This window comes from Scatophagus argus, chromosome 13, assembly GCF_020382885.2.
Source record: "Scatophagus argus isolate fScaArg1 chromosome 13, fScaArg1.pri, whole genome shotgun sequence".
Lineage (NCBI taxonomy): Eukaryota > Metazoa > Chordata > Actinopteri > Scatophagidae > Scatophagus > Scatophagus argus.
The window spans coordinates 14,825,909-14,853,585 of NC_058505.1; the positions used below are offsets into that span (position 1 = coordinate 14,825,909).

General features: G+C 41.6%; 1 protein-coding gene across 4 annotated transcripts; it reads right to left on the reverse strand.

Annotated features, from left to right (window-relative positions):
- mast3a (microtubule associated serine/threonine kinase 3a) lies at window positions 1-27,677 on the reverse strand. Of its 4 annotated transcripts, XM_046408430.1 has the most exons (28): window positions 27,534-27,677; window positions 25,885-25,916; window positions 20,585-20,673; window positions 19,780-19,852; window positions 17,703-17,723; window positions 17,408-17,486; window positions 14,853-15,010; window positions 12,605-12,680; window positions 12,184-12,393; window positions 10,966-11,067; window positions 10,314-10,446; window positions 9,551-9,636; window positions 9,303-9,388; window positions 8,784-8,992; window positions 8,502-8,640; window positions 8,133-8,265; window positions 7,871-8,036; window positions 7,642-7,743; window positions 7,224-7,346; window positions 6,916-7,028; window positions 6,534-6,715; window positions 5,675-5,796; window positions 5,397-5,588; window positions 4,692-4,915; window positions 4,264-4,386; window positions 3,882-4,018; window positions 3,385-3,569; window positions 1-3,284 (listed from the first exon to the last, which is right to left on the reverse strand). In XM_046408430.1, exons 1-28 carry the CDS (start codon window positions 27,570-27,572, stop codon window positions 2,425-2,427), a joined length of 4,194 nt encoding a protein of 1,397 aa, XP_046264386.1. In that variant the 5' UTR covers window positions 27,573-27,677; the 3' UTR covers window positions 1-2,424. The 4 variants fall into 4 exon arrangements, with proteins under 4 accessions (XP_046264386.1, XP_046264384.1, XP_046264385.1 ...); XM_046408428.1 differs by lacking the exons at window positions 25,885-25,916; window positions 27,534-27,677 and adding an exon at window positions 23,314-23,794 and having other exon boundaries at window positions 5,397-5,585; XM_046408429.1 differs by lacking the exons at window positions 25,885-25,916; window positions 27,534-27,677 and adding an exon at window positions 23,314-23,794 and having other exon boundaries at window positions 3,385-3,566.

Sequence of the window (27,677 nt, forward strand, 5' to 3'; positions counted from 1 at the left end):
TTGTGGTCTCTTTGCAGTTCATTTATTTCAAGCACTGTAAAGACAATAAAAAACGGACAACGTTACACCCGTCTTCATCAGACACCCACATGATAGGATTTTCACAAAGGCCAGTTTGTCATTTGGGAATAAGGTGTCCAATAGGGAGCAACAGCTTTAACATATAAACACGCTAAAACAAGGGTGGAAAAGCTAAAATATGACAGTTGAGCACCCATGTGAAGTTTAACACACACAAACATCAGCAAAAACAGAGATAAGAAGAGCTGTTGTGATGTTTCATTTTGGAGTGTGATGTCAACCACAAAACAAACTCTTGGTTTAAAAAAAACAAAAAAACAAAAATAGATACCATGATGGTTTGGTAGGGGTACAAAAGAAAAAGATCAGATCCTAAGAACATACCAAGATGTATATTGCATCAGATATTCAGTGATATTCAACCAAAGACTTACAAACCTCAAACTTGAGCCTCCACAATCTACAACCAGTGTTCAAGGATTAGTATGAGCTAAACTTCCATTACAAATTCCCACATGAACGGTTGCCTCAACTCTGCAGATTGTGCATTCACAAAACTAAGAACACAGCCACAACATTTCCTTCCTGTAACAAATTAATGTGAAATAAGACTGGAAGTATGGTTGGCTGCTCATCCAAAGGTCCTGAATGAAAACAAAGAAACAAGGACACAAAAATAAAAATTAAAAATACGTAACTGACAACCAAATCCCATATGTTTATATCTCTTAATGAAACTCTCACTGTAAAGCTCAAATCGGTGACTGAACATCAAATTTAAGAATTCAGGGTCTTTTCAATGAGATTAAGAACTTCCAAGAGCTTAAAAACGTTAATATGTTGTAAGATTTTGGGAATATTATACTGGGTTGTGAGGCATGCACAATCCTTTGAGGCTGATCGCAACATGAGATTGAGACCCTGCCACATAAGCGATATTACACAATGAGTCCATCAATCCTTACAAGGTCACTTTCAAAAAACAACACCAACTGCTGTTATAAGGTCCACCATTGTTTACAGAATATACACCAACAGCGTAGGTCATTAGTACTGCAACAAGACTATTTCCATATCAAAAGGTACAAAAAGAAATCACCTCTACCCATTCCTTCATCTCAGGGCCTCTGGCTAAATTCCCCACCATTCACTTTTTCAGAATAATTTAATAAAACCATGATACGTCCACACACATATTTGCACTAAAATGTAAACATTCATTCATAACACACACATTTAAAAAAAAAAAAAAAACAGCCAAGGGAGCCAGTTTTGTTTGTTGCATCCACTGTACAATTTTTGAATTCCACAGAGAAGGAAATCATCCTGAAATATAAATGTGTTTTAACTGTTACACGGCTACTACAACTTGTGCAAATACTTCAAGCTAGACTAGGTTTGTAAGGAGCTGGACGGAGGCTTGATTCAACAAGGTATTAAAATGGACAGAGACAACAGCTTTATCTTGACACCAGTATGTTGATGAAGTCATGATTTAAACCACCGCTAGAGGAGTGTCAGCACTGACACACTTTAAGACAGACAGCAAGTGGAAGTAGAGCCCATGCATACATGAAGCTTCTTATGTACAATACAGTACCTCTTTTTAAAATTGTTCCTATGGCTAAACCATGCTTTGGCACCACAGCTAGGCTTCTAAATATTGAGATGTTGATCTTTTTGTTTTTTTAACAATGTTCAATGTTTTTTAGCCAGTCCTGGTTGTGTATGATACGTTTGTTTGGAGCGCAGAATATCTTCTGCAACAGTATAATACATCATGTGTTGCAGGACAAACACTGTATGTTTGTACCAAAAACCCAAGCTGAACATCCACTTCCAGACAGGCTTTGAGGTATAAAACAAACGGTACGATATTGACTGCTGTTACCTGCCCTTTTCTTGCACCTTCTGTAAATCAGAACGAATGAGTCGTTGCGTGGCTTTTGTGCATTTTCTGACCCAAGAACAGCTGAAGCATCCAAGGCATTTTTAGCAACCAAAAAAAACAAGAGGAGCATAAAAAGTCATAAATAAGTTTCTTCATTTAGAACAAAAATTAAAAATATTTACAAAATACATCAGTTACAGGTGCCACAGTGATTTGAGAACCAAGAGAGAAAACAAGCAATTGGGAAGTAAACATAGTTTGGCAGTCATTGTTCTGTTAACAGTATTGCAGGATGCATATATTACTGAGAAATATTGATGTTAATTTGCTTTTCTGTCTTCAAGAAGTTGCTTGTGATGATTTGGGACTTTGTCACAGTTTTCTGGACACACATGCAAAGCCTTCACATGAAAATACAGTAGTAGGTCAAATACTTCACTTTTCAGTCTCCTCCTGAGTGAGACTCTCTTTGACCTATTATCCCTGGCATTGTGACAAAACTAAAACCCTGCTTAGTCTTTTGACTTGGCTTTCTGCTGTGTTGTTGCACCCTGTGATCCTCTTCCTTCCAGCTTCACAATGGATTCTGACTGCGCCGAGTTGATCCAGGACGCCTTGAATGCCTTCGGCTGCATGACAGGAAGTGTTGGGCTTGGTGTCGTTTCTCTCTCCTCCAAATCATCAAAGCTCACTTCCTGCACGGCCTCCTGTTTCTTGAAGGAGTCCCTTCGCTCTGACAGAGCCAGCTTCCTCATCACCACCACCTCTTTGGAGTGGTGGTTGCTGCCGCGGTGTTGTGGCAAGGCGGTAGAGCGGTGGTGTTCACTGCCTCCACTGGAGGTGTCCTGGTGGCTTCTCTGTCCTCCTATGTACAGCCCCTGACGGCCGTGCTCACCGACACAGACGAACCCTGTGGCAGTGTCCCCCTCCATGTCCTCCAGCCCTTCCCCTTCAGACAGAGGCACCTCCATGGTGTGGCGGCGGGTGCTGTAGGCCTTCCTATCTCCATGATACCCCCCTGTCGTCTTGTCTCCTCCAGTCAGCTTCTCTGCCGACTGAACTCTCTTGAGGAGCGGTGACCGTGGCGGCTCTGCACTGCGGGGACGTACTGAGTGGCGAGCAATAGTGGGAGGCGACAATGTCTTGCCATGGAAACCCTGTAGGGACTTTGGGTGACTGGGGAGGCAAGATGGAGAGCACTGGGGAGAGAGGGGCTGTGGAGGAGGGATGCAGGCCAGGGGTGAAGGAGGGATACTGCTTGTGGACTTGCAGCGGCCAGCTTTGGTGTAACGACCCAAGACATGCAGAGAACTGGGACGGGCCTGTGGTACAGGCGAGTTGGGGGAGCTGGAGCAAGGTGAGGAACTTGAATCTGGAGAGAAGAGAAATAAATAAAACAGTATGGTCGTGAGACACAAAGAGACTGACATTTCCTTTTTGGGACACAAGCGATACATGGCACCCTCACTCACCTCCAGAGTGGTCAGGAGCAGGTGAGCGACAAGGCGTGGAAGGCCCAGGAGAGAGACTTTGCGTGGGCGAGCCAGAAAGGCTGTCGCTGGATGACTGGTGGAAACCTGAAGAGAAGCTGCGGCTGCTCTGCATGGGCGGAGGAGGGGTATGCTTTGAAAGCTTCTTCAAGATGCTACGTCGTCTGCTGAACAAGAGGCGAGAAATGTCAAGTGTGCGTTCTGTGTATCGTTTTGTTCTTTGTTTTCATGCTTAATTGAATACAAAGATTCGCCCTCACTGTGCCAAAATTAAGCACTAGAGGTAAAACAAGGCCCAAAGAAAAACATAACTTTCAGAAAATAAGGCCTATGTCATACTAAGCTTTAGAAAAGTCAAACAGTAACTTTATTCTGCCCCTTTGCTTTTTATTTCTTTAATGTTTTGACTGCAAAGCACTAGGTAACTTTGTTTTTGAAAGGTGCTATGTCAACAAAATTAGAATTATTATATTATGTACCTGTCCTGTCCGTCTTTCCTCTTGCTCTTCTTGCTGCGCCGGGCCATCTTGGCCTTGTAGCTCACCTTTCTGGCAGGACCCACCTTGATAGAAGTGTTCTCCAGTGCAGTCGTCTGCAGGGTCACCCTGTTGCCACTCTGTTGAAAACAGAGCACTAAATTAAACACCTATATATAAAGGCAATCAGCCTCAGAGCCACAAAATGATATATTAACATTTACTCAAAGTATGTTACATTCTCAAAGTATGTTTGAGAATAAACAACAGTGCATTATCATTATTTATTTTCATTATATAAAACACATCATAATCATCTTTATAATAAAAAAAAAAAACATTATGTGTGCAGAAAAAATAACACTGAATAATATTATCCTCGTACCTTCAGCAGGAGCTCCACAACCTCAGTGTGGACGAGTCCCTGGACCGACTCCCCATTGACATGAGTGATGAGGTCACCAGCCCTCAATCCTGCCTCGTGTGCTGGACTGCCTTCCTCAACACACTGGGTGGACAAACACACAATCACTGATTAAATTACTGGTCAGACAAACATCTAATCAGCTGTAACTATCACTGACAATCTTTCATCTATGCAACCAGTGTTTGTGGTTTACTCAGTGAAGAAAATAACAAGCATGAACACTAATACACCTTTATGCACAGCATTAAGTCTTTATAGTTTTTTTCCATGCTGACTTATTTTTAGAACTAAATGTATACGTTTCAGAATCACACTTTTAAGTTGTTGTATATACAGAATTGTAAGTCATCCTTGTAAGTCATCAACACCATCAGCTACACACATACCCAGACCATGTGGTGAACAGTGTAGATGTCACTGTCTCCCATGTAGACTCTGATAGCTCGCAGCGCAAAGCCAAACCTCTTCCCAGAGCTGTGGATGACCACAGGAGGCCTGAGGCAGCTGATGCTGACAGAGAGATCCCGGCTGGGGGATGAGTCTCTGGACGAGGGGTTGGATGACAGGGACAAGGACGATTTGGGGCTTGTAGGAGGTCCTGCAGAGTCATCTGAATCAGGAGGAGAAGATGATTAGAAAAGCCATCAGATAGGTGCTCATGGGCTTGTACTTTTGAATTATATTTTCTTGTATTTTGCAGTATTCAGTAGTTGTTAAAAGTACCCCTACCAAACTACCATAATAATAATAATAATGATGCTAAAAAAAGAGTAGGATATTGTGCCATGTATAAATTTTAGTTAAAGAATGAAAACGGGAAAACACTATACTCAGTTAAGTGACATTACTCTTATCTTGGCCACAGAATTAGTATTTATTGTTTCTATCATGTGAAAATCAGCATCGGCTGCAGAGGGCACTGTAAACACATGGATAATCTTGGCAAATATAAACAGACAACAGTTATGTTTGTAAAAACACAAAAAAAACAAAACATAATTATGGCTGGAATTTGAGCAAGCACTTGAATCTATACCAGCTTCAATGGGGACAAGGGTAAGTGACAAAGATAGTGACATTATCATCTTTACCTGGGGTAATGATGAGTGACAGGCCAGAGACAGAGGCAGACTTGGGGACTTTGCCAGCTGGAGATCTTGGTTTCTCTGGGGTCTCCAGCTGGTGGGCAATGCGCCGAGACGCCCCTCTTCGGAAAGATGGTCTGGTACCTGTGCTGTTGCTTCGTAAGCGAATGCGCCGCAGGTTGGAAACCATCCCGTCTACTATGAAAAGATACAGAGTGTCGGCACTGTTTCATAATTGCAAAATAACAGGAGAACATACAGAGGTCCAGGCTTGATGGTCTCACCTTCCTCCTCGGCCGAGATGGCAAAGCGAGGCATGATGTCAAGGCTCTGCGTGCTGTTCATCACGAGTGGGCTGGTGCTGCGCTCTGACTGGGAGGAGCTGGATGAAGCACGAGGACGCAGACTGCGAGGAAAAACACAGTCAACATGTGGGATTTCAATAAAACCCTGGCATAAGTATCTCTCTTAGAATAATATGTTCATGTAGAACGGTGATTAAGAAAATGTTTCTGTGTGGAAGTCATAACAGATAGATATACCTGAACTAGCTTTGGTTTGTATTGCAGCTGAAAGAGCTCTATCATGTTTCATGGCCAGTAGTTACTTGGTGGTTATATTCATTTTGAGGGGGAAAAAAAACCTTCCAGTCATTGTCTAGTCATTATTATCAAAATTTCATTTGCCAAAACATTACAATTTTGATGATAGAGGTCATGTCAGTCTTTCATGTTCTAACAGTCAACTGGGTCATAGGGGGGAAGCTGGAGTCTTTCCCAGTAAGCACTGAATGGAACGCAGGACACCTGACACTGTCATTCACACCTGGGAGCAATGTGAAAGCCTCCACCCGACCTGCTATACTGAGAAAACCTATATCAACACATTAACGACCTTCACCTGGAAAGGATCAGACCTGGGGGAAGTGTTAACCATCCAGAACAATTCATTAAACATAGTATTATTCCAAGACTATTTTCCATGTCTCATAAAACTCACACATTCTGATTAACGATATTTAACGACGGAGAATATTACACCTCCCGTCCCACATTTTTTTTGTTAAATTTATGACTAACAAAGCGAGCTGTTATTCTTTTCCTCTCATAATAAGGACATCACTGTCACCTTTCATACACTCACCTCCCTCTGTGTCCATCTGCCCTCCTGTCTCCAGCAGCCAAATGTTTGCATCCATCTCCGGGGGAGAGGACTCCCCTGCCCTCCCATCGCTCTTCCTTCTCCTCACTGTGGCTTCGCTCGGATGAGGACAGGCTCTGGTTGGACGGCGTGGAGGTGGACAGGTGCTCTGTGCTGCTGTACACCTGACAGTTTAAGAAGAAAATAAGTTATATAAATGTTTAATCAACACATCTAGACAGTTGAAACCAATGTTTTATTCTATTTGAAGAGTTATTCAGCTTAAATTAATCTTTTAATGGGATATATATATATATATATCTACACACACATATATATGTGTGCACTATAAGTTAAGACCAATAAGCAGAGCATTAATGAGGACCTTGCTGAAGCGGTGGGCCACAGAGGAGAACTGTCGAAGCTCCAGAGATGATTCATCATCGTTGGTTTCATCATCATCATCCGAACCCAGGTGACAGTAGCGCTCCGATCGCGCTGTTGGCAAAACAATGACAGTGAATCACATTGATAAACTGATGGCAAGTAATCACAAATGAAATCATCACCAGGCGTTACTGTAAATGTCTTCCTGTGTTTGTAACAAAGGTGTGTTCCAGGTTTGTTCCTGTGCATACAGACGTAGGATCATGAAAGGTACTGTGTGTGTGTGTGTGTGTGTGTGCCACATACTGTCAAAGTAACTGGTGTCCTCCTCCGTCTCTAGCTGAGGTATGAACTCAGCTTTCTGCCTCAGGAGGCCGTTCCAGTCCAGACCCAGGAAGAACATGTGCATCTTCACTTCGGTGGTTCCACCTGGGGAGGGGGTACAGAAAAACGTTTTTTCTTATATAGTATTTATGTATATTTCTATAAAATAAATCTACAAAAATGGTTCAAAGTACCAGCACAAGTGCTGACATGTGGTCCTTATATGTGAAAGAACAAATCTGACTGCTTTCTAAGAAGCAACTAAAGGTGACACAAGAAAATCTGTTTGTGGCTCCTCCTGGTGCACAGAAGGTCACAGTGCTGTGCAACCTGGGACCCAGCAGGCTTTACTCCACAGGGCCTTCCCCAGCCATTCATCACGAGTCCCACTGCCACCAACCTGTTCCCAGACGCTCCAGCGGGCTCTGTCTCAGCAGTCTGGTGATAAGGTCCTGGGCATCAGCTGGCAAAGCGTCTTCCCCGTCTGGCCAGATGATGTCATCTGGACAAAGGCACACGTACCAGTGAAGTATTTATATATATGTACCCAGACAAGGGGACTGAAGCACTGAAGCCAAGACTAAAATACACAAAAAAGTGTATTATGCAAGATTTATTTATACTCTTACCGTTGACTACCTGACCAAAGAGCTGTTCTGGTGTGTCTCCAAAGAAAGGCACGCAGCCCACTAAGAACTCATAAAGTATAATTCCCATAGCCCACCAGTCGACTGGCTTCCCGTAGCCCTGCCTCAGGATCACCTCTGGAGCAATGTACTCTGGAGTCCCACACACCTGTACAAAAATCAGACAAGGAGAACAAAAACTGATGTCAGCTGAGGTGGTTAACACAGCGGACGACATGACAAGATGAGATGAGAAGAGCCGAACCTGTTTGTCGATGAACTCTCTCGTATCCTTTTCAATATGTCCTTCGTACAAGTTGGTGGTCATGTTCATTAGACCAATCTTTGACAACCCAAAGTCTGTCAGCTTAATGTGTCCCATGGAGGTGATTAACAAACTAGAGAAGGAGGAAACGTTTCATGTTACATCAAATGCTAACCCCAAAACATAGATCTCAACGATGATGAGAAATATCAAAGGCTAAACCTTTCAAAAAATGCTGTTTCAACTTCAGAAAGATTGCCAGTCTTTAAAGATGACTCTAAGTCTAAAAATGATGAAAGCTTCAAAGTAATTAGGTGCGACCTGAAAGAAGAGATGGAAAAAAATTCATGAGGTGAAATGAGGACTCACTTGTCAGGTTTGAGGTCTCTGTGTACGATGCCGTAGTTGTGAAGGTACTCCAAGGCCAGGACAGTCTCTGCAAAATACATTCGTGCCATGTCCACAGGGAGAGGACCAATGTTTTTCAACAGGTTGGCACAATCTCCACCTGAAAAGAGCAAACACAGTGACAATGTGTCTTTACAGGTACTTCATAAAATAATGTTTTGTGTGCCATATATACCTTTAATAAATAACCACACAAGTATATCATCTGAATTATCATGCATGGACAATCCCAACCAACCTCACCTTCAACATACTCCATAACCATGCAGAGGTGCCTCCGCGTCTCAAAAGAGCAGAACATGGAAACTACAAATGGGTTTTCGGCAAAGGTGAGGATGTCTCGCTCCACAAACACCTGCTGAATTTGGTTTCTAAGGATCAGGTTCTGCCGGTTGATCTTCTTCATGGCAAAACGTTGACGGGTGTCCTTGTGGCGCACCAGAAATACAGCCCTGCATGGCAGGAGAAGGGAGGGAAGAAAGCAAAAGAAGAGAAAATTAGAGGACAAAGAGGGATGGGAAGGTTTAAACGGGATTGACAGGTTAGAGGAAGATGATGTTATGAGGAAAAAGAAGTCATGAAAAAAGATGAGGAAACGTACACATCACTTTTGAGTCAATATCAGTTCAGACAAGTAAACACAAAAATACTACAATAACACATCCTCATTTTAGTTCCTTTTCCGCTTTTATTGGGCTGTCTGTGGCATCCACAAAGAGGCTGAGTCAGTCAAACGCTAACAAAGAAGTCTGTCTTACTCACCCATAGGCGCCATTGCTAATGAGCTTGATGGTCTCAAAGTCGCTCTCCAGTGGTTTCCTACGAGGAGGGGTGCAGGCTGCTCGGCTCTGAAGCACACACAACCAAACAACAGAAGGAAAAAAAACAGGAATTAAGTTCCTTCATTACTTCACAAAAGCATGAGTCCCACCACTGTTTACACTGTCAGTCTGAGAATCACAGTACAATTCATTATAACTACTCTCTAAATGCATAATGCAAGCTTATACCTGTGTGGGTGTTGCCTCTCCGGTGTCATCAGAGTCTCTGCTGGCTGATCTGTGACTTGGACTCGTCTGCTCCAGATGGACCATCTCTGTGACCACAGCAGATACACAGATTGAACTCCTTTCAGCTTAAACAGACACCAATTTAACTGTTTGCAACTGGCTAATGATGCATAACACAATTACAACTGTCACCGCCGGTTTCTGTTAACTGATTAAGTGGTCTCCTAATTAAGCTGAATTATGCTCTATTCTATTTACTTTCAGTGGGGAAAGCAATACTGACATGTAGTTCTGTAGGAGTATTTTTAATATTGTCTTCAAACGGACCAAAGACACAGCCTGTTGACACTGAACAGTGAAGCACTCAGAAGTCAGAAAGATGACTTAAGTGCAAAGAAACATGAGAAAGTGCCTATAGAAAGAAAAAACATGAAATGACAGCAGGAATAGCCTCATTGGCATAATTGTTTCTTCATGCAATTCAATGTTTATAAAGTTCTCATGCCCAAAATAATTTATTATTTGAAAGTCACTTATAATTTTATTTTGGTAAGATGGGGAACATGAATTAAACTCATTATTTCATTACCACATGATCATAGCAATAGTCCAATTCTTGAATTCTAACATATTGATGGAGATAATTCTCTAACCATTAATTACAGCAATGATCATGTGCACCCACACAACATCCAATCCAATTCTAAAATGACTAAATACAACACTAAGTTTGTTACACAATATACAAAAATCAATGCCACACCTTCCAAGGGATCCCTGGTGAGGCCGAGCTGGCTGATGATGTATCTGGGAATATCAGTCTTAATGCCATGGCCCACCTTCGCTTGACCCTCTGCAGCTTCCAAACGTTGGTAAAACTCCTCTGGATCAAACTCCTGGAGAAAAGAAAAGAAAGGCATGTTGTGACTTTAAATACCATTCAATTGGCCTTTGCTTTTGCAAACTTTAGAAAAAAAAAAAAAAAAAACTCGCTCCACAAATAGTGCAGGAAAGTGCTGTGTGCAGTCCCAATGTATTTTAATGACAGAGTTGGTAAGGAAGGAGGTTGAAAAAGTGAATTCAGCTTGTTTCTCCTTAACTTACACGACGAATGGGATGTCCAGGCTAATTTTAGGACATGAATTATCAGTTAAACACCTTAGCCCCTCTATTAGTTTATAAAGGACTACGAATCAAAACAAGCTTGCTGAACTTAGTGCTGGCTTATTCCAACTGGCAACTGTGCTGTTATTACAGCAAAAACCACAATTACAGCACCATATCATCAACGTGTGTGACTCACCTGTGACATCTCCGTTTGAAGGACAGATATTTTGTTCAAGGCTGTAAGATGATAACCATTTTGTATCACTCCTGTAGCTATTATCACTATTGTGTCAGCCAGTGAGTCTTACCAAACACTCCAGGAGCCTGGCTGGCCTGGAGATGATGATGAGAATCTTCTTGACCAGTTTGGTGATGATGGTCACCTCCTCACTCTCTGAACGCTCATACGCCTGTTCGGCAAAGGACAAAAGGGTGATGGATTATTGTTGTGACTTAATCCAATTGGTACAAGCCACGAGGCAGCGCAGCTCATCTGCAGAGGCTGTCTGCACTTTGTTCTGGCTCATTTTATTTTTAGAATGCATTTCATCTTCTTATATTATCTGTTGGTGAGTCGATGGATCACGGCTGGTATTTCAACATTTGTATCTCCAGTCATTTCTGTTCACTGTCTCGTCCGATTTCTGAATAACAGAAAACACTTGCAAATGCAATTTTAGTGCTGCCCATTGTCTCACAATCTTAGTCTAACATGGCCTAGCCTTAGTCAAACAACAGGTTCAGAGTCTCTGAGACAGTGAAAAAGTGATGTCAGAACCAGTTACAAGCTTTTTTTATTTTATTTTTAAAAGTCTTCAGAAAAATAGTATTAATAAACATCCGTTAAAATTCCAGAGATGAACTAACAAGCACAAGGACAAATATTTTAATGTGCCGGCTGGGACCATTTTCTTAAAATAATCTCTTACTTAGTTGAATAATTGCAGCAAAACGGAAGAATAATGTGGTTTAAGTGAAAATAACATATAAATGTATAAACTAAGCTACAAAAAAACTGAAAGAACACAAGAAAGCATATTGTTTGTACCAACTGTGGCAACATTTTAACTAAAAAAAAAAATGGATAAATTCAATTGTCCAACTTTCTGTGTAAAAAGGAAAGTCATTTGAGGTCTCAGTGTGCAGCAGAGGCTGTGGTCTGTTTTGCAGGGGGAAACATTTTCTGCTTGAAAGGTTATGTAATAAATCATTATATAATCAAACACTTGACCACTGCACAGATTTTTGTAATAATACAAAACGACAAAACCATTACTGGCCAATGAAGTGGAATCAGCACTGAATGAGAACCAATCAAACAGGCAATTTCAATTCAATGTTCCCAGTGAAGCTACAGTATAGCATGCAATGTCCCAGAGGGCAATGTGAGCTACCAACTATCAGACATCCACAGAGGATGTCTAAGGGGGGCAAACATGAGCTGGATAATGATAAAAAAATGGAATACAACTATATCCCTGAGAATCAGATGGAAAAACAATCTTTTAAAGCTGAGAGACACTGACCTCGTGCAGAAGCTTCTCCAGTTTCTCCTGCAGCTCCATAAAGTACCTGGAGGTGACCAGGCCTTTCTGGGACTTGTCCAAACAGTCTCTGGCGAGCTCCACCAGCTGGTGCTGAATGAATCCCAGCACACCATCAGCCAGGGGCAGAGCAGTGCCTGGGGAACACTCTGCAATGATGTCGAGCAGCTGACCCTCCATCTGGGCTGTCGCCTGAGAAACAACCAAGATGGAAGACTTCATTTAATAACAATGACAGCAGTAACCGTCCATTTAAAGTTGGCCTTCCACAGGTGAATGAGACAAGATTTTGTCCCAAAAAAGCTCATGAACATCATGTAGATCACAAGGAGATCCATAACATCACTGAAGAGTTTTACAAATACAGATCAGAGAGACAGAGGGGGAGAGAAAGAAGGCATACCTTAGGAAAGCGTTCTTTGTAGACATGATTCATCATGATAATTTCATTGTCAAATGTTCCACAGGTCCGTCCAGGGCTGGATGAGAACCAGGGAAAAGAGAAAAGCAGAAAAATACATCAGAGATGCCATATAGCAGTAAAGATCAGCTCATATTTTTGTAGTGATAAATGTAATGTTTTTAATGTTGAATTTCAACCACATTAAAAAAACAATGTAACTCATTTTCAAATCAATCAGGTCATGGAGGAGTGAGAGATAAGAGAGCATGTTTGAACATCCAAAATCAACATGCATATGATATACCAAAGTCTTAAGACTAGTGTTTTACTGAAAGCATTTGCTGCCACCTGACATGTTTGAAAATGACACCAATGTGATTCAGGTCAGGTTCTCATCGGCGGTATCCATGACCACATCTGCTGTGTGCACAGGGCTTCAATTACAAGAGCGCACCTTTAAAACTGTCCGCACAAATTACAAATCAATGTACTGCCATCCTAAATGTTAAAAAATAGCCGGCCAGGGTGCCCCTATACATCATACTATATACTACAAATAACAATATCAACATGTGACATGCACTTTACTATTTCTGGGGAACCACAACACATGTGGTTTCATAGCAGTGGTTTTATTTGAGGGCAACAGCAACAGTTAAACCCTTGGGAACTATTTGAGGGCAGTAAGAAATGCATTACACACCCCTCAGGAGCTATTTTAGAGCAGCATGGACATTTGTCAGTCATCTACTTCCATAGTCAATGCATGCAATAATAATGTAGATGTCTTTTAATGGCATTACATTAGTCAGTTTTATAGGAAGGTTTATGGAGCAACTGATCATGGGTTAAATTAACAAAAAAGAGGAACTGCTTCTTTGTTGGATGTAAAAGTATCCCTGCTGTGTACAAATTTTAGTACTTAGTTTAACTGGAAAATTAATAAGCCAAACATCACTGAAGATTTGATCTGACTATATACGGGACAATTTTAACATTAATTAATGATAAAGACTTTGACTGTGACCTCTTCCATAAGTAGAAAACAAAACGTTCCTGTGTATTTATGACCGAAGACACATCTAGAGAGAACATTCTGTAGCATGGGCTGAAACCTACAGAAAAAACAAACAACCACATAAAGATGTTGCCAACACCCTCCACAGTCCATTATAAACTCTCCAGCAACCTCAAAACTCTCCCCACTAGAGCTATTTAAAGGGCTTGCTTAAGTGTTAAATGACAGCAGCTATGCTAAATGATGAGGAAATGCTATGTTCTAATCCAACGGATCACTAGTAAGCAGCATGGAGGCTTTTTTACCAGAACCACATAAAATAATTATCCCACCATCTTCAAATCCTCCCAGCCAGTAATTAATTTTTACAGAATCATCCATGACAGACGTTTCGGAACATTATGCCGACTTTTGCTGGTTTGAGGCTGAGCAACAATCTTACAACTGTGACACTGTGTGCTTACATTTCTGTTTACAGCTCTGCTATGGAGCAACACCCTGATGATGACTGCAGGTTTTTAGGGGGTTGCAGTGCTGCTAGCAGGTCATTTAATCTCTCATAAAATTATTTTAAATCCATGTTTGGGTATGCAGCAGTGTAATAAAGGTTAATGTACAGGATACAGGGTGTCTGTCAGTACTGCTCATTGTATGCCTTCAGCTCCTGGTAGGCTTTATACGAGTTCCCCAGCCACTGAATTCAATCTGTACCACAGAAGTTTCCAGGCACCGTGGAGCAAATCACATTGCTTTTACAGTTATGGTCAGACATGCCTCTTGGCTGGGCCAATGAACCTACAAGCAAACGTTAGCCAGCAGTAAAATTCTAATGGCAGAGAAGAAACTTAATATAATAATGAAAATTGCAGTCAAGATTTTTTCCCCTCCTTTTTCACTCACACTCAGGACACTAATGTTCAGCAGGTTAGGCGTTCAGTCACCTACTGAACTTTAGGCTTGCATGAGTTCCTACAACTGTAAACATTAGCTTGAGTAACTAGCTATCAAAGTATGGCTTGACCGTATTTTAGCCACACCAACTCAAGGCTGAGGCTGAGGTTTCAGTAATACACACACACACACACAGTGGTGGAGGCCTAAAGACAATATCCATCTTTTTTTTTAAGCTACAACACCAGCCATCTCCCTATGGAGTTCAGTGTTACAGAAATGTCTGTGCGACAAAACAAAAAGCAGTCCATACATCAGTACAGAGTAGTTTCCAGCTACCTCAGACTGCGTGAACGAAGTCTGACAGGGGGTGTGGGGTGAGCTCCTTCTTCATCCGCCACACTCTCAGTGCTCCGGAAATGTTTGAACAGGAAGTGGAGATCATCTTGCGTGGGCTGGAAGGGCAACTGGTGCAATAACTCCTGGGAAGAAGAGGACTGGGAGAGAAAAGCGCCCAGGGGGATATGTAAAAGAGAGAAAAGTGGGAGAGAACAGTGTTCAAAGGTTAACATAATGAAGAAAATACAATCTAAATCTCAAACTTATTTTACTTTTGTCTGCTTTTTTTTCCACACGTTTGGATGAATGTCAGGTTGTGCTTTTACAGCTCTGATGATATAACATCCTGTGTTAAAAGGCTTGCTCTAATTCAGAGATTCGTATCACTGCTCTGCTCTCTCAGATTCACTCATTATCCGATGAACACTCAGAGTCTTAAAGGCTTTGATGTTCCACTATAGATCTGAATTTGATGTAACATTTAACAAGGACTTCCTGAGAAAGACTGCAGTAAAGTAAAACACCATAAATCCCTTTCCAGATTTAAAAAATGACTCAGTGAGCTTTAGTGTTCTGCTCTCCTCAGGCTGGATTTTTCTTTCCTGCTGCAGCATGCCCTGAGGCAGGCAGCACCGGCTGTTGCGTTGGCCATGCATGCATTCGTTTTCTCTTTCCAAACCAATATGTGTGACACGCAGCCTGGAATTTATGAGAACTCCCATCAGGCTGGGATCTTGTGTTTCACTCAAGGAAGAGCAAAAGGAAGACTGACTGGAGAAAGGGAAGAGTCTAAGAGAGAGACAAAGTGAAAGGAAAACAGAGAAAAAAGCGAAAGAGCGAGGAAAAGAATAAGTAATAGAGGGAAGGACAGAAAGATACCCTGAGGAGGAAACTAGAGACGTGTCAGAGGCGAGCAAGAGCAGCATAAAGACCTCACTGACAGCGAGCCTGAAAGGGGCATTGTACAGGGAGGGCTGACCTCACAGTCTCCAAACCATGTGGTTGGCCATACAAAATTACAGGCGTGACAGAGGAGACGGGTATTGTTTTTACAGGCAAGGGCAGACTCTGTAATGACTTTTAAGACAATCAGCACAGAAACCATCAACAAATAGCCAATGGGTGTAGCTGGGCAGCACAGCACGCTCACTGCATTCGACTTTTCCCGAAAGGAAAAGCTGAGTGAGGAAATGTCAAATGCTGTACAGTCCCTCGTCCTCTGTGATGTCATCCAGGAAAAAGAAAGCACACATTTCACTGAGACCCATGTTATTTTACTGATAAGATTTCTTATTCCTGTACTTCCCCCTCAGTCGAAAGGGGATACCCAGAGTATAGCTCAGCTCATTTTGGTGAGTTTGGTGTGGAAGAACTTGACTGGCCCACACAGGGTCCTGAACTCAATATCAAACACCTTTGGGATGAACTGGAACAGAGTCAGAGTCAGGCTTTTTAATCCAACATCAGTGCCTGAACTCACAAATGTTTTACTGCATGAATGGGCAAAAATTCCCACAAAAACCCTCCAAAATCTTGTGGAAAGCCTTCATAAAAGAGTGGAAGCTGCAAAGCTGTCTATGTATTTAGATGCATTGTCATTTAAGTCCCTGTTGGTGTCCCAGTACTTTTGTCTATATTGTGTATTTCAATTGTCATGAACTCATAAAACATCATATTTATATCATTCCAAAAACTGTGGGAAAGACATCTGAGGATTCATTCCTACTTCCTGTCTGCAGTGGAAACAGTGTTAAAAGGTTGATGATGGAGAGAAGCGTCATCATCAGACATATCCTGTTAGAAGTGAGTCATTAAAGCATCCACCTCGGTCAGCTGTTAAATCGACTGGATGTAGAAAACATGGTCAGCCTGACTCCCTGGTAACCATGTAGTGATTGTATGCGAAAATATTCGGTGTTTTTACTTGCAGTGGTTAAACAAATTATTTCAACTGTTTGACATGTTGAGTCGAAATGCTCTCCAGATGTCACCCCCCTGTAGACTTGGAAAATGTTTGTAAAGTTAGTACTTTGTTTCCTCGCCAAGAGCAGAGGTGGTGATCAACTTGGAATCGCCAAAAATAAATAAATAAATAATACACCATCAAAACAGCCAAAGAATTTTCTCAAACTCACTGCTGCAGCATGATCCACCACCTACCAAACCTTTAAAATCCAAATATGAATCACTTTACTCAAGATAATTAACATGTTTGCACTCTTTCGCTGTTAATCAAAGGTGTAAAACAGATTTTCACAAGTCCTCTAAAATGTGGCACAGGTGCAGAGCACATTTACATAACATTTCACTCTGCACGGGGTCTACTGTAAATCAACACCCATTTGTAAGTGGATTGACTGCCCACACTGTGTGTAATCCCAAAAACTGATTGACACACTGACTACAAGTAACATGACGAGCTAAATGGTGCCGTAGCATTGGCTTCCTAGGACGTTTACTATCTGATGTGAGAAGAAAAAAAAAAAAAAAAGACAGAGCTGCAAGGAAATCAAGACAGAGACATCAAGAGAAACACAGAAAGAGACTCAGCTTACAGATACTGACGAACTGGGTGCGTTGGTGCAGTATCCAGACGAGGGAACCGACGCCACAGACCACCTTCGTCCATCCGCTCTGCAGGAAATAAAACAGCAGCAAACCGCTCAGTTGAGGCTCCCCGTGTACACGTGTGAAACCTTCACAGCATGCTGACTCACTCCAATCCAAGCTTCATCTTTTTACACTTTTTAAAAGACCTTCTCATGCAAGTTAAAAGTAAATAAAATCAGATGCTTGAAAGCAAAAAAACAAACAAACAAAAAAAAAAACTCCAGTTTGTGATTTGCTCACCTTTCAGTGCGGGCCAGCTGGCTGCACAGATGCAAAAAGAGGAAGACAGGAATGGAGATGAAGAGAGAGAAGGAGGGGAAGAGGGGTGGGCAGGGACACAAAGTGAGAAAGAAAATAAACACTGTTTAATGATAGTGACAGAGTAAGTCTGGCTGTCAGAGTCATAGAACTGTTTGTCTGTCACAGCTCGCAGCCAGTGGCAGTTTGCTGCTGCTGCTGCTGCTGCTGAACACCTGCCAAGCTGCTATCATACTGCAGCACTAACAGACACTTAGCTCATGACTCATTATACACAAACACACAGCAACAATACACTCATAAACAGCGGCTATACATACACTATGAAACACCTAACCAGACCGCTACTACAAACAGAAAAATTCAACACTAAAGTGGCAGATTTTCACTTGTGGCAGTGCTTCTATCTCCATATTCCCCCTATTTTTCCATCCAATATGGCACTCTGAGGACATGGCCCAGTTTCCTTCACTGAGTCAATCTGTGATGACAAGGATGGTCAAATGTTTTCTCTGAGACACACACACACACACACACACACACACAAAAACAGCTCTTGGGGACATGGAGCCAAATCATGGATGACACAATGAAAATGCACGGTTACGCTCTGAGTAAGAGTGAGAGCTGAGGATTAGTCAGGTGAATCTGACATGTGTGTTCTCTCATCTGGTTCATAATATGTATGACATCCCTGTTATTAATGCCTTGCTGCTGATCCACAGTTGTTGTGTTAAGGTCCTGTGAGGTTCAAGTTGATACAAGCTTAGATTGAAAAAGGAAAAGACTGTCATTAAAGTGTCGGCAATCGTCACAGCCCAAGGACTGAAAAAAGCTTCTTTATGATGAAGCTGCAGCTGCAGTTATAACCTAACCTAACGTTATTCCTTAATTTTCTTTAAAAAAGACTCATATACATTAGCGCCAACTATTGCATGTTTCCCTCTTCCATGTTTACATGACAAAATGGCACAAACAGCAGGGCCATACAGCTTGTGTGAATTACAAATAAACCCAGTGGAGCTCTTAAAAGTGCAGTCACAGCATCTGTCTCCCCACTGGCAGCTTAAAAAGTCTTAAGAAATTCAGATGAGTCATGCAGGCTCGTGCAAAGGAAATTCTATCAGGAGACATCCCCTCGCCATCCTTGAGCTTATGGATTAATAAGTCATACTGCAATGCAACATTAAATGCTAATTCATATAGCATATGATATTTTAGAAAATCAGCAAGGAAGTACATACGGTAAGACAGACGCAGCATTGTTTTAAAAGTATTTAAAATGTACACAGCTATCTGGGGCACTATTTTTAACTGCTCTTTTACACTGAACCTACTTGTTGCCGTTTTGCCCAAAAATCAGGACACTATTTTTTGCAACTGGTCAAGGATACCAGTTCCACCTACTATTGCTCTAAATCCCAGTTGCAAGAAGCGTGATTAGAGGGCCAGCTTTGCTATTTTTCCCCCTTTATCACAGCAGCGCTGGGTAATGAGCGTGTGCACTGACTTGCCGTCCTGACAAACCCCACGACCCATGTCCAGCAAATGGCCCCGGGGCCTTTAAGCTTGTTGGACTTGCTTCTCCATTGCCTCATTTCCACTACAGGGGTAAAAGAGAACAAGTCAGGGCATGTTCATTATGCACGCAACTTTAGTGTCCTCTAAAATTACGCTTCTTGGATTATTTTAGTATGTTTTTATTGGATTGCACTTTAAATAGGAGAGAAATAACGATGCTCTTTAAATTTTGGTTAAGTAGGAAAACGTTGTTAGTGAAGCAGCTTGGCTTTCTCTAAATCTCACCACAGGCTTCTGGTTACAACTGTTGAATGAACTATGAATGTCAATATGTTTTTAGAGGGTTCTTACCTCACATCTTTTCAGGAAGAAAATGTACCCATTTTAACATTAGTAGGCTACTAATGTTAAAATATGCATTTAATCCACTGTTGTTTGAAAGCATCGGCAGTGAGTTTCATCAGTCTCGCTAATTTTCCAGTTTTTGGCTTTGGTAGGTAAAAAATCCATTTTAAAAAGCATTTGAAATCATCCTTACCTGCGGGCAAACTGGAAGTTGGCAGAGGTACTGGCAGAGACATTTCTGGGGCTTTCTGAAGGGCTGCTGCCAGCTGAAGACACAAACACAAACTCAAAATTAGCCGAAATTTATATGTAAATTTATATCTAAATATTGAAGCTTTCCACTGAATGTCCTTGTTTTGCATCATCACTTTGCGACTGATTTCACTTCACAGTTCACCCTGAAACAATCAAATCTTTTAATTACAGCCACACCCTCACAGACCTTAACTCTTCTCCATTTAATCACAGAATCAGGTTGTTGAGCCCACCACACCACAAACTGTATTTTTGAAAGGGTCACTGAAGGGTTTTTTATGCCAGCCCCTGAGGCACTACCACACCCTGAGTCACTTCCAAAAACGGGTGCAGAGAATGAATGACCCTTCATACAGCAATTTAAGCAGTTGGATGAAGGAAATAGGAGCCTGAAGGAAGTTATATAAAAAATATCAGCATGGGGGGGGGGAGGGGAACTATCATATGTCTTCGGCACTACTGACTGTAGGCACATTATGATTTGACCGCACCAGAGGGAAACCAGTGCTAGTCTTGTGACACAGAACATCAACAACAAGGCTGAAGGCTCATATACTAGACAAAAACATGGAGCTGTCCTACCACAGACGAATCTCATCATCTCATTTTATCTTCACCCTAACTTTGTGTTCCATGTGTTCACGTGTACGTTAAAGCAAGCGTAATGAGCCTCTCATCTAATTGCCAAACAATTTCACAGGCTGAACCGAGCAGATGAGCAACAAAAAACAACACACAAGTACCTGTGGCAAGTGGGAGAGGTGAAAGGGGTCGTGAGAGTGTGGGCGACGGGGTTCCGACCGCCAAACTCCTTCTCTTGTTGTTACGGGCGCTGCGAGATGAGAAAAACAAAACAGAGAGAAAACATTTGCTAATGCAATGCAATTACAAACATGATCACTCACTCACCACATGTGTCTTTTATCAGTGCAGTAAACAGTCACGTAAGATAAACACGGTCAACCTATGAACTCGAGTTGTTGATAAGGAAAACACTAACAACTGTAATGTAATGGTGTTTATACATAAACACATGTGCATAGCTACAAACAAGTCTGTACGTAAATATATATAAACACACTCGCACAGAAAGTATGTACTGTGCGCAACATTTGGCTAAGGTGTCGGCGCTAATGAAACAAGTCCCACTGTTTTGTTGTTATATTTACAGGAATAAAAGTGATTCAGACTACAGGAGTTTGACAAAATAATGGAAACACATAAAATAAATTAAAATCCAGTGAACAATGAGCTATATGGACCAGCCAGTACGGTATCACAGTAAAGTATCGGTGATGATCTGACAAGGTCTGGAAGATATTTTCATGAGAGAATATGGGAAACATCTGGAAATAATAGTGAGTTTACCGCTGGGAGCACCTGAGCCTGTAAAAACAGCCTCGTCTGGCTGTTATCCAACAACGCACAGAAATAAGTGCACCCATGACATAACTGTGGAGGCCATGACATACTGTCCATACCGTTAAAGATGCATCACCATGGATGACCACAATCCTTACCCACACACACTGACACAAACTGACCTATCGCTAAGAAAATCAATGACCAGATTGTTTTTTTTCCAGTGCAGAGTCACAGGTTCAGCAGCCAGTGCAACTTTGGAAACAAGCTTTAAAGAAATACATCAGCTGCTGTGTAGCTATTTTGGATGAATGCAAATTCATTAAAAAAAAACTAATTTCTAGGAGCTCCTTCAAGAAAACCCCTTTTAAAGCCACATCTAAAAGTGGTGAGTCCCAGACCAATTTAAAAGCATTCAAATATTACTAAGTGGTATTTCTGAATACTCATGTTACACTAATGTTTCCCACATAGGTGTCGGTGTAATTACAATGCAGTTACTTTAAAGTCCAAATGTTGTCAACTTTCTGTACGTTTGTTCATATGTGGCGCCTTGAGGCCTCTGTATGCCCCACATTCACTCTATGTGTGCTTAAGATTTCATACAGAATATAATTATCATTTTTAGTCTTTTCTGACATTTCAGAAAAGCTGGATATGATCCCATGATGGCCTCTGTTTCATCCTGGTGACATCAATGCCACCCACCTCTGTTTCTCAATGGCAATGATCTAAAATAATTGAGGGGCTGAGACAAAAACAGAGCCTGACGTTTCTGGGTCGGTGCTGAGGCAGATTCACACAGTATACGGCCCCCAACCCCAAAAGAGACGGCGCAGCAACAGAAAAGAGGGAGAGGCAATAAATGTTTGACTTTGGCTTCAACGACATACCAACCACAGACTACCATGATGTGAGAGTGCACCGTTTCACTCATATCAGAAAATAAACAATCAGACGCCTTTTTCACAATACATCACACCATGACCATGAGGGACCTTTATCGCCAGTTGGCAGTGATAAGGCGACTCATATCTGGGACTCACAATAGCAGTTTGCAGGGACCTGGCAGGCAGACATGTAGCATGATGAATGTAGGCCACGGAGACACAAGGCCTGCATGTTGCACATGTCTGCTGATGGTGAAAGGCTGCATTTATTCACTGAGCTCCATTCAAAGTCACATGGTGTTGAATGGGTTACATGTCTGATGCATTATCCCAACTTACAGTAAACTTGTGCATATTCCCAAGCCATATGGAAAAATTGAATAGTTTGACACCCCACAGAGTGCTGTTAGCTGTTACTAGTTAGAAAAATATACTATATGGATTTTAAAGATGAGAACATACATGAGTTTTCTTCCAGAGCTTCAATCATTTGAAATGAGTCTTGCAGTTTATATCAGCTATAACAGATGCTAAAATAAATGCATACTGTGTTAGAATCACAACAAAACAACATTTCACTATATGGAAATTCTAGGGCCAAAACAAAGGAAATAAAAATGCCATAAACGACGATAAGATCACCATGAGCTCACTGACTACTAAAGACATGCATGGCATGAAAGACAAATTGTATTGCTGTACTTTATGAGGAACTGATTAAATTTATCTCCCAGATAAAAGCCTATCTACAACACTACAGTGCCACTAACCACATCACAGTATCGATCAGCACTGGGACTGTAGTGTCGCTGTATGCGACAGCTGGTAGCAGACAATGCAGTCTGCTCACATACACAACACTCTACAATGGCCACGTTTCTCTGTCGGAAACAAAAACTAGGGCGGATGTAACCGACACATACAATAACGTACTGTGGGCTATCACAGACACCGCTATGACATGATCAGTCTGAGCTGTACAGTGACAATGTTACCAAACACTGTACAGGTTGCGTTTACGTGCTGTGAATCAAATAGCTCAACATAAACGTTCAACATATTGCTGTTTGTCAGACGGATGAAAGGCACAGCTCAGCGGGGAGCTGATGACAACTACAGGCCGAGCAGACGTTTTTCGCTTTGCGGCAGTGTAGTCTCTGTCGCTTTTGTCTGCACGTTCAGAAAGTCTTATTATTAAAAACAGACTGTGCTGGAGTTACCCTTTTGATCTTTTCATCATGGCCCCAGTCACAAAACTAGTTTTGTAGCTCGGCAACACGGTCCAATAGTAGTTTTGGTCGGACATGGTGGTGGTGGTGGCGGTGACCGCTAAATCCAATCCAGACAAGAGAACTGTCTTCTGCTTAAATTGGGAGCATCGTGTTCAACAGTCTCTCCTGAGGAGCTGTTATTGTTGGTGGTGATAAGGCCAGTTCTCAGAGTCCAACGGCAGAAACTCCATTCGGCTTCGGTACAAACTGACCCCAAACCCACGGCACGGCAGCTCGGTGGTGAAGAGCGACTGCAAGGGCCATGTCCGCTCCACTCCTTATCCGTTGCCAGTAAAATCACCGAAGCAGTCCGTCTTCCGAGGGATGCGACATGATTGAGTGCTATCTTCGCCAAAATATAAAGAGTGATACAAACTTTCCAGCAGCAACGCCGCACCGCGCAGCCGCGTCGAGGGAGGGGGCAGTAATGATGCCTTCATGGACTGTCGGATATATTAAGAAAACCATTAAACTAAACCACTGAAATACCCACCGAAAATTCTAGTGATATCAACATTTAAATACACACACCTACATATAGACATACATAAATACATGTAGCTTAATATCTGAAAAAATCTAAATTTGTAAAAGGGCACAGAAATTCTCATCTGGGCCACAATTTTCAGTTGATGGCCCTCACAAGCAGTCTTGAATGTTGCATTTTTGGCATTAGGTAACATTAAGATCCTCCTGATTTTCATAAATTTCAAAGGAGTGCATAGCACATCTCCAGAATTCAAATCTTGTTCTTAAATTTTAAAGCACAACCATTGTTGTGATGCAACTGTATTCATCCATCCATCCATCCATTCATCCGTCCGTCAATCCATCCATATCTTATTCGCATTCTGTGTCTACCTGTGTGCCTCCTACCATTTGGATATGCACATGTGAGCAAAGCAAAGCTTCAGGGACCTCAGAACAGTGACATAAGACAACCCTGATGGAGACCAACACCCACTTAAAATGTGCTTGACTTCCAATTGAGAATATAGACGTAAATCTTACTTCAGTTATAAAAGGGCTGGATGGCTATGACTATGCTGCAACAAGCCTCCGTACCCCATACTGCATAGTGTAGCCCACATACTACCTTCTCCAAATCCACCAAACAGAAGAATGACCCCTAACCCTGCATGGCTAAAGACCTGGTCCTCTGTTCCATAATTAGGGCAGAATACACATTTTGCATCCTGGATCTGAGGTTCCACAATTGGTCAGAGCCTCCATTCCAGTACCCTTTCATGGGAAGAACCTGAAATAAATGTTTTCAAAAGCAGGGTTAAAACACGTGAAATTTATATAAACCTTCAAGTACCCCAAAGCCCCAGATTCATTGCCAGGCCCAGTACTATAACACAGCTAACTTTGCCCCCTGGTGAGTTAATACAGCCCTGCTAGGCTGCTATGCTTTTTAAAACCATAAGAAATCTTAGCACATCAATTAGATCATTAAACATGATCACTTTTAATGCCACAAGTGCCTACTGAAATATTTGGGCGGTTTCATTCATGTTTATCAATAACATAGTGACATTAAAATGAAGTACACTGTTTAAAATAATATACTGAAGTACATCGACCCTCAGGATGCAGTGTACAACCCCTAAAACTATGGCAAATACAGCCCTTGACACACCTTAAATTAAAATGACCTTATTTAAAAATTACCTCAGCTGGCAGGGTAAAAGCACAACATGAACGGCACAAACAGTGTGAACTCTTTAAAATCCTTAAATCTGAAATGTGTGATCTGTTGTCAGTATCTCCTGTGACTCCTCTGACTTAATGAAACTAACCTGGCTTTGTGAAGACAGGGGAAAGTCCCTGAGGAGGTCAGAGTCAAGAGGTTGGTGCTGTTCTTACCGGGGCCCATTTTGTTTGAGCACCAAACTCACAAGCTAGTTCCTTTGTTCCGTTCTCATGTGTCACTCTATTGTTATAACTTGATACGAACTGTTACTACAGTGTGGAATTTCCATTAATCATCAGCCAGAAAAAAAAAAAAAAAACATTGAGAAATTACAAACAAACACGGCTGACCTGTAAGAGCTGGCTCAACTTGTTTGCAGGTTATATTTAACACATAATCACATGACACCAGATTATTAACTCCACTGCAAAGGGTTAAAATAGTGATTCAGATATTCAGTGTTAATGTAGAATAAGGAGGCATTTTTTAAAGGAGGAGAATCTTGTTGATTCTCGCATACTGAGAATATTGAATGCAAACAGCAACTCTTTCTCGGTTTTAGTACATTATGTCTATCCCTGCTTTCCCTCACTGTGTTTATGTAAAACCTGTCTGAGCGGTGAGACTGCCCTAACTCTCAGGCGCTCCTCATAAGAAGCTTCATGTGTTCTTGCCTCTCAGGAGAGTATCATGTAAATGTTAACTGGTGTGAAATACAGTATGTGTGCACAATACAACTGACAGATTACAGGCATCTGGCTGGTCTAGTTTGAGGAGGAGAGACGGGGGACACGGCACAGAATGAATCCACTGATAATACTTACACATTTCCCCTGCGAGGAAGACTCAGTTCTTTCTAAAGAGAGAGAGAGAGAGATTGAAATTAAAATTTTGTTAGAAATTATTATTTTCATAGTAACATTGCTTTGTAATGGAGATGTGAGCTACTGCTGCTTGGGCAAAAATGAAAATTTGTTGTCTGACTGGAAGGTTTCTTCACAGATCAATAATCTTTCCTTATCAGAGAACAGTTTTCATTTTGAATATGTTTCTACTGTTATGAAAACACATGTTAACTCCTCAGAATAAACAAGGAGGCATGTGATAATTGGTTTTTTTGCCGTCTGAACAGGCACTTTACATTCATCACATTTACAAAAATAAGGTTACAGCAGTTTTTCAGATTGATTTCCCATAATGCTCCGTGTTCTCAGTCATACCCACCCATCTCCCTATGCAATGTAAATATCATTAGTTGCAGTATGTCTTTCTTCTGTGACATGCAGGTCTTCAAGTCATTTACTGGAGAAGATACAAATCCTGGCTGCCGAGTTTGAGCTCAGGCAACTGCAAAATTGCCCTTGTCAGTCAGGATTTGAAGGACAGGGAGGAGTGGTGCTCATGTTGGACTGAGAGAGCTCGTGCAGAAAACAATTTTGAGGCTACGCGCACTGTTTTCATTCTCTCCATTTGTACAGTGACAGCCCAACCAAGATTTATTTATGCCACAGTCACATTTAAAAACAAGGTAGAAAAACCCCTAATAAGATACCTAAACAAGGATATTTCTGCATTAAAAAAAAAAAAAAACTTTCAGTAATCGCACTGTGAGTTTCATCATTTATCAGCACATAACAATTTGTGGAATAATCTAATGATTACTAACATTACGTTATATTTTTGAGAGAAGGAATAAAAGCAAACATGAGTAATTTCACCATCAAGTTCATTATTAGTATAATGACAGAACTGCACTTTAATCTAAATTACAGGTGACAGTAAGGTAACCTACAATAACTGAATGGGAACACCCAGTTTGGAGTCTTTCATCACAACCCACCATCACCACATCCATAATAGACCAGTGGTGTATAGAAACAATGAAGCTTTCACAAATTCATTTATGCAGAAAATATACACATGAATGAACTAGAGGGAGTAAAAAACACCACTTCATTATTCCCATCTTGGACATTCCTAAGTAATAAACATGGCACCAAGGAGAAGATTAAAGGGATGTTTCTGCCAATCATGCAGAGACCCTTGGGTTTTCTTCTCCTTTCACCAAGGCAACCAGATTCACCCAAGCACCAACGGAGAGCTCCAAAATAAACACACAAGACAGCGGAAATCAATTCTGCTGTTCACACTTGCGTTCATTAATCACATTATGTGAACTAATTACTATAATTCATACACTCATGGTGGAGCCACCGCCTGTTTTACTGAATGCACACCAGACATGAGAAAAACTATGCCTCGCGACAGAAAAGAAACACTTCAAATCGATGGCAGGTATTCATCAGGAAGAACAAAGAATAAATATTGATTCAATGGAAAATAACAAACCAAAGCAGCCCAAAGCAATTCCTGGAAAAATCAATCGCATCGTAGACAGTGGCTCATCATCATCATCATCATTATGTGTTCATGCCGTTTGCCTGGAAACCTCATCCGACATGTCTTCATTTACCTGTAGACCGCGGCGTCTCAGGATGTTCGGCTCATCCATCGTTGAAGACGATAAAAACCCTGAAGCGAATCTTTAGTCAGTCAGCCCATACTGCGCTCCGTCCTCTCCACGGGAGCGTGGATACAGTCCTCCTCGCTGCTGTTG

Coding starts and splice junctions, on each gene's coding strand:
- mast3a (XM_046408427.1), bottom strand. CDS start 23,399: ATGTCCGACCAAAACTACTATTGGACCGTGTTGCCGAGCTACAAAACT. Junction 8,993..9,302: donor ATTAGCAATGGCGCCTATGG/GTGAGTAAGACA, acceptor CCTGCCATGCAG/GGCTGTATTTCTGGTGCGCC. Junction 4,916..5,396: donor GTCACTCATCATTACCCCAG/GTAAAGATGATA, acceptor CTCCTGATTCAG/ATGACTCTGCAGGACCTCCT.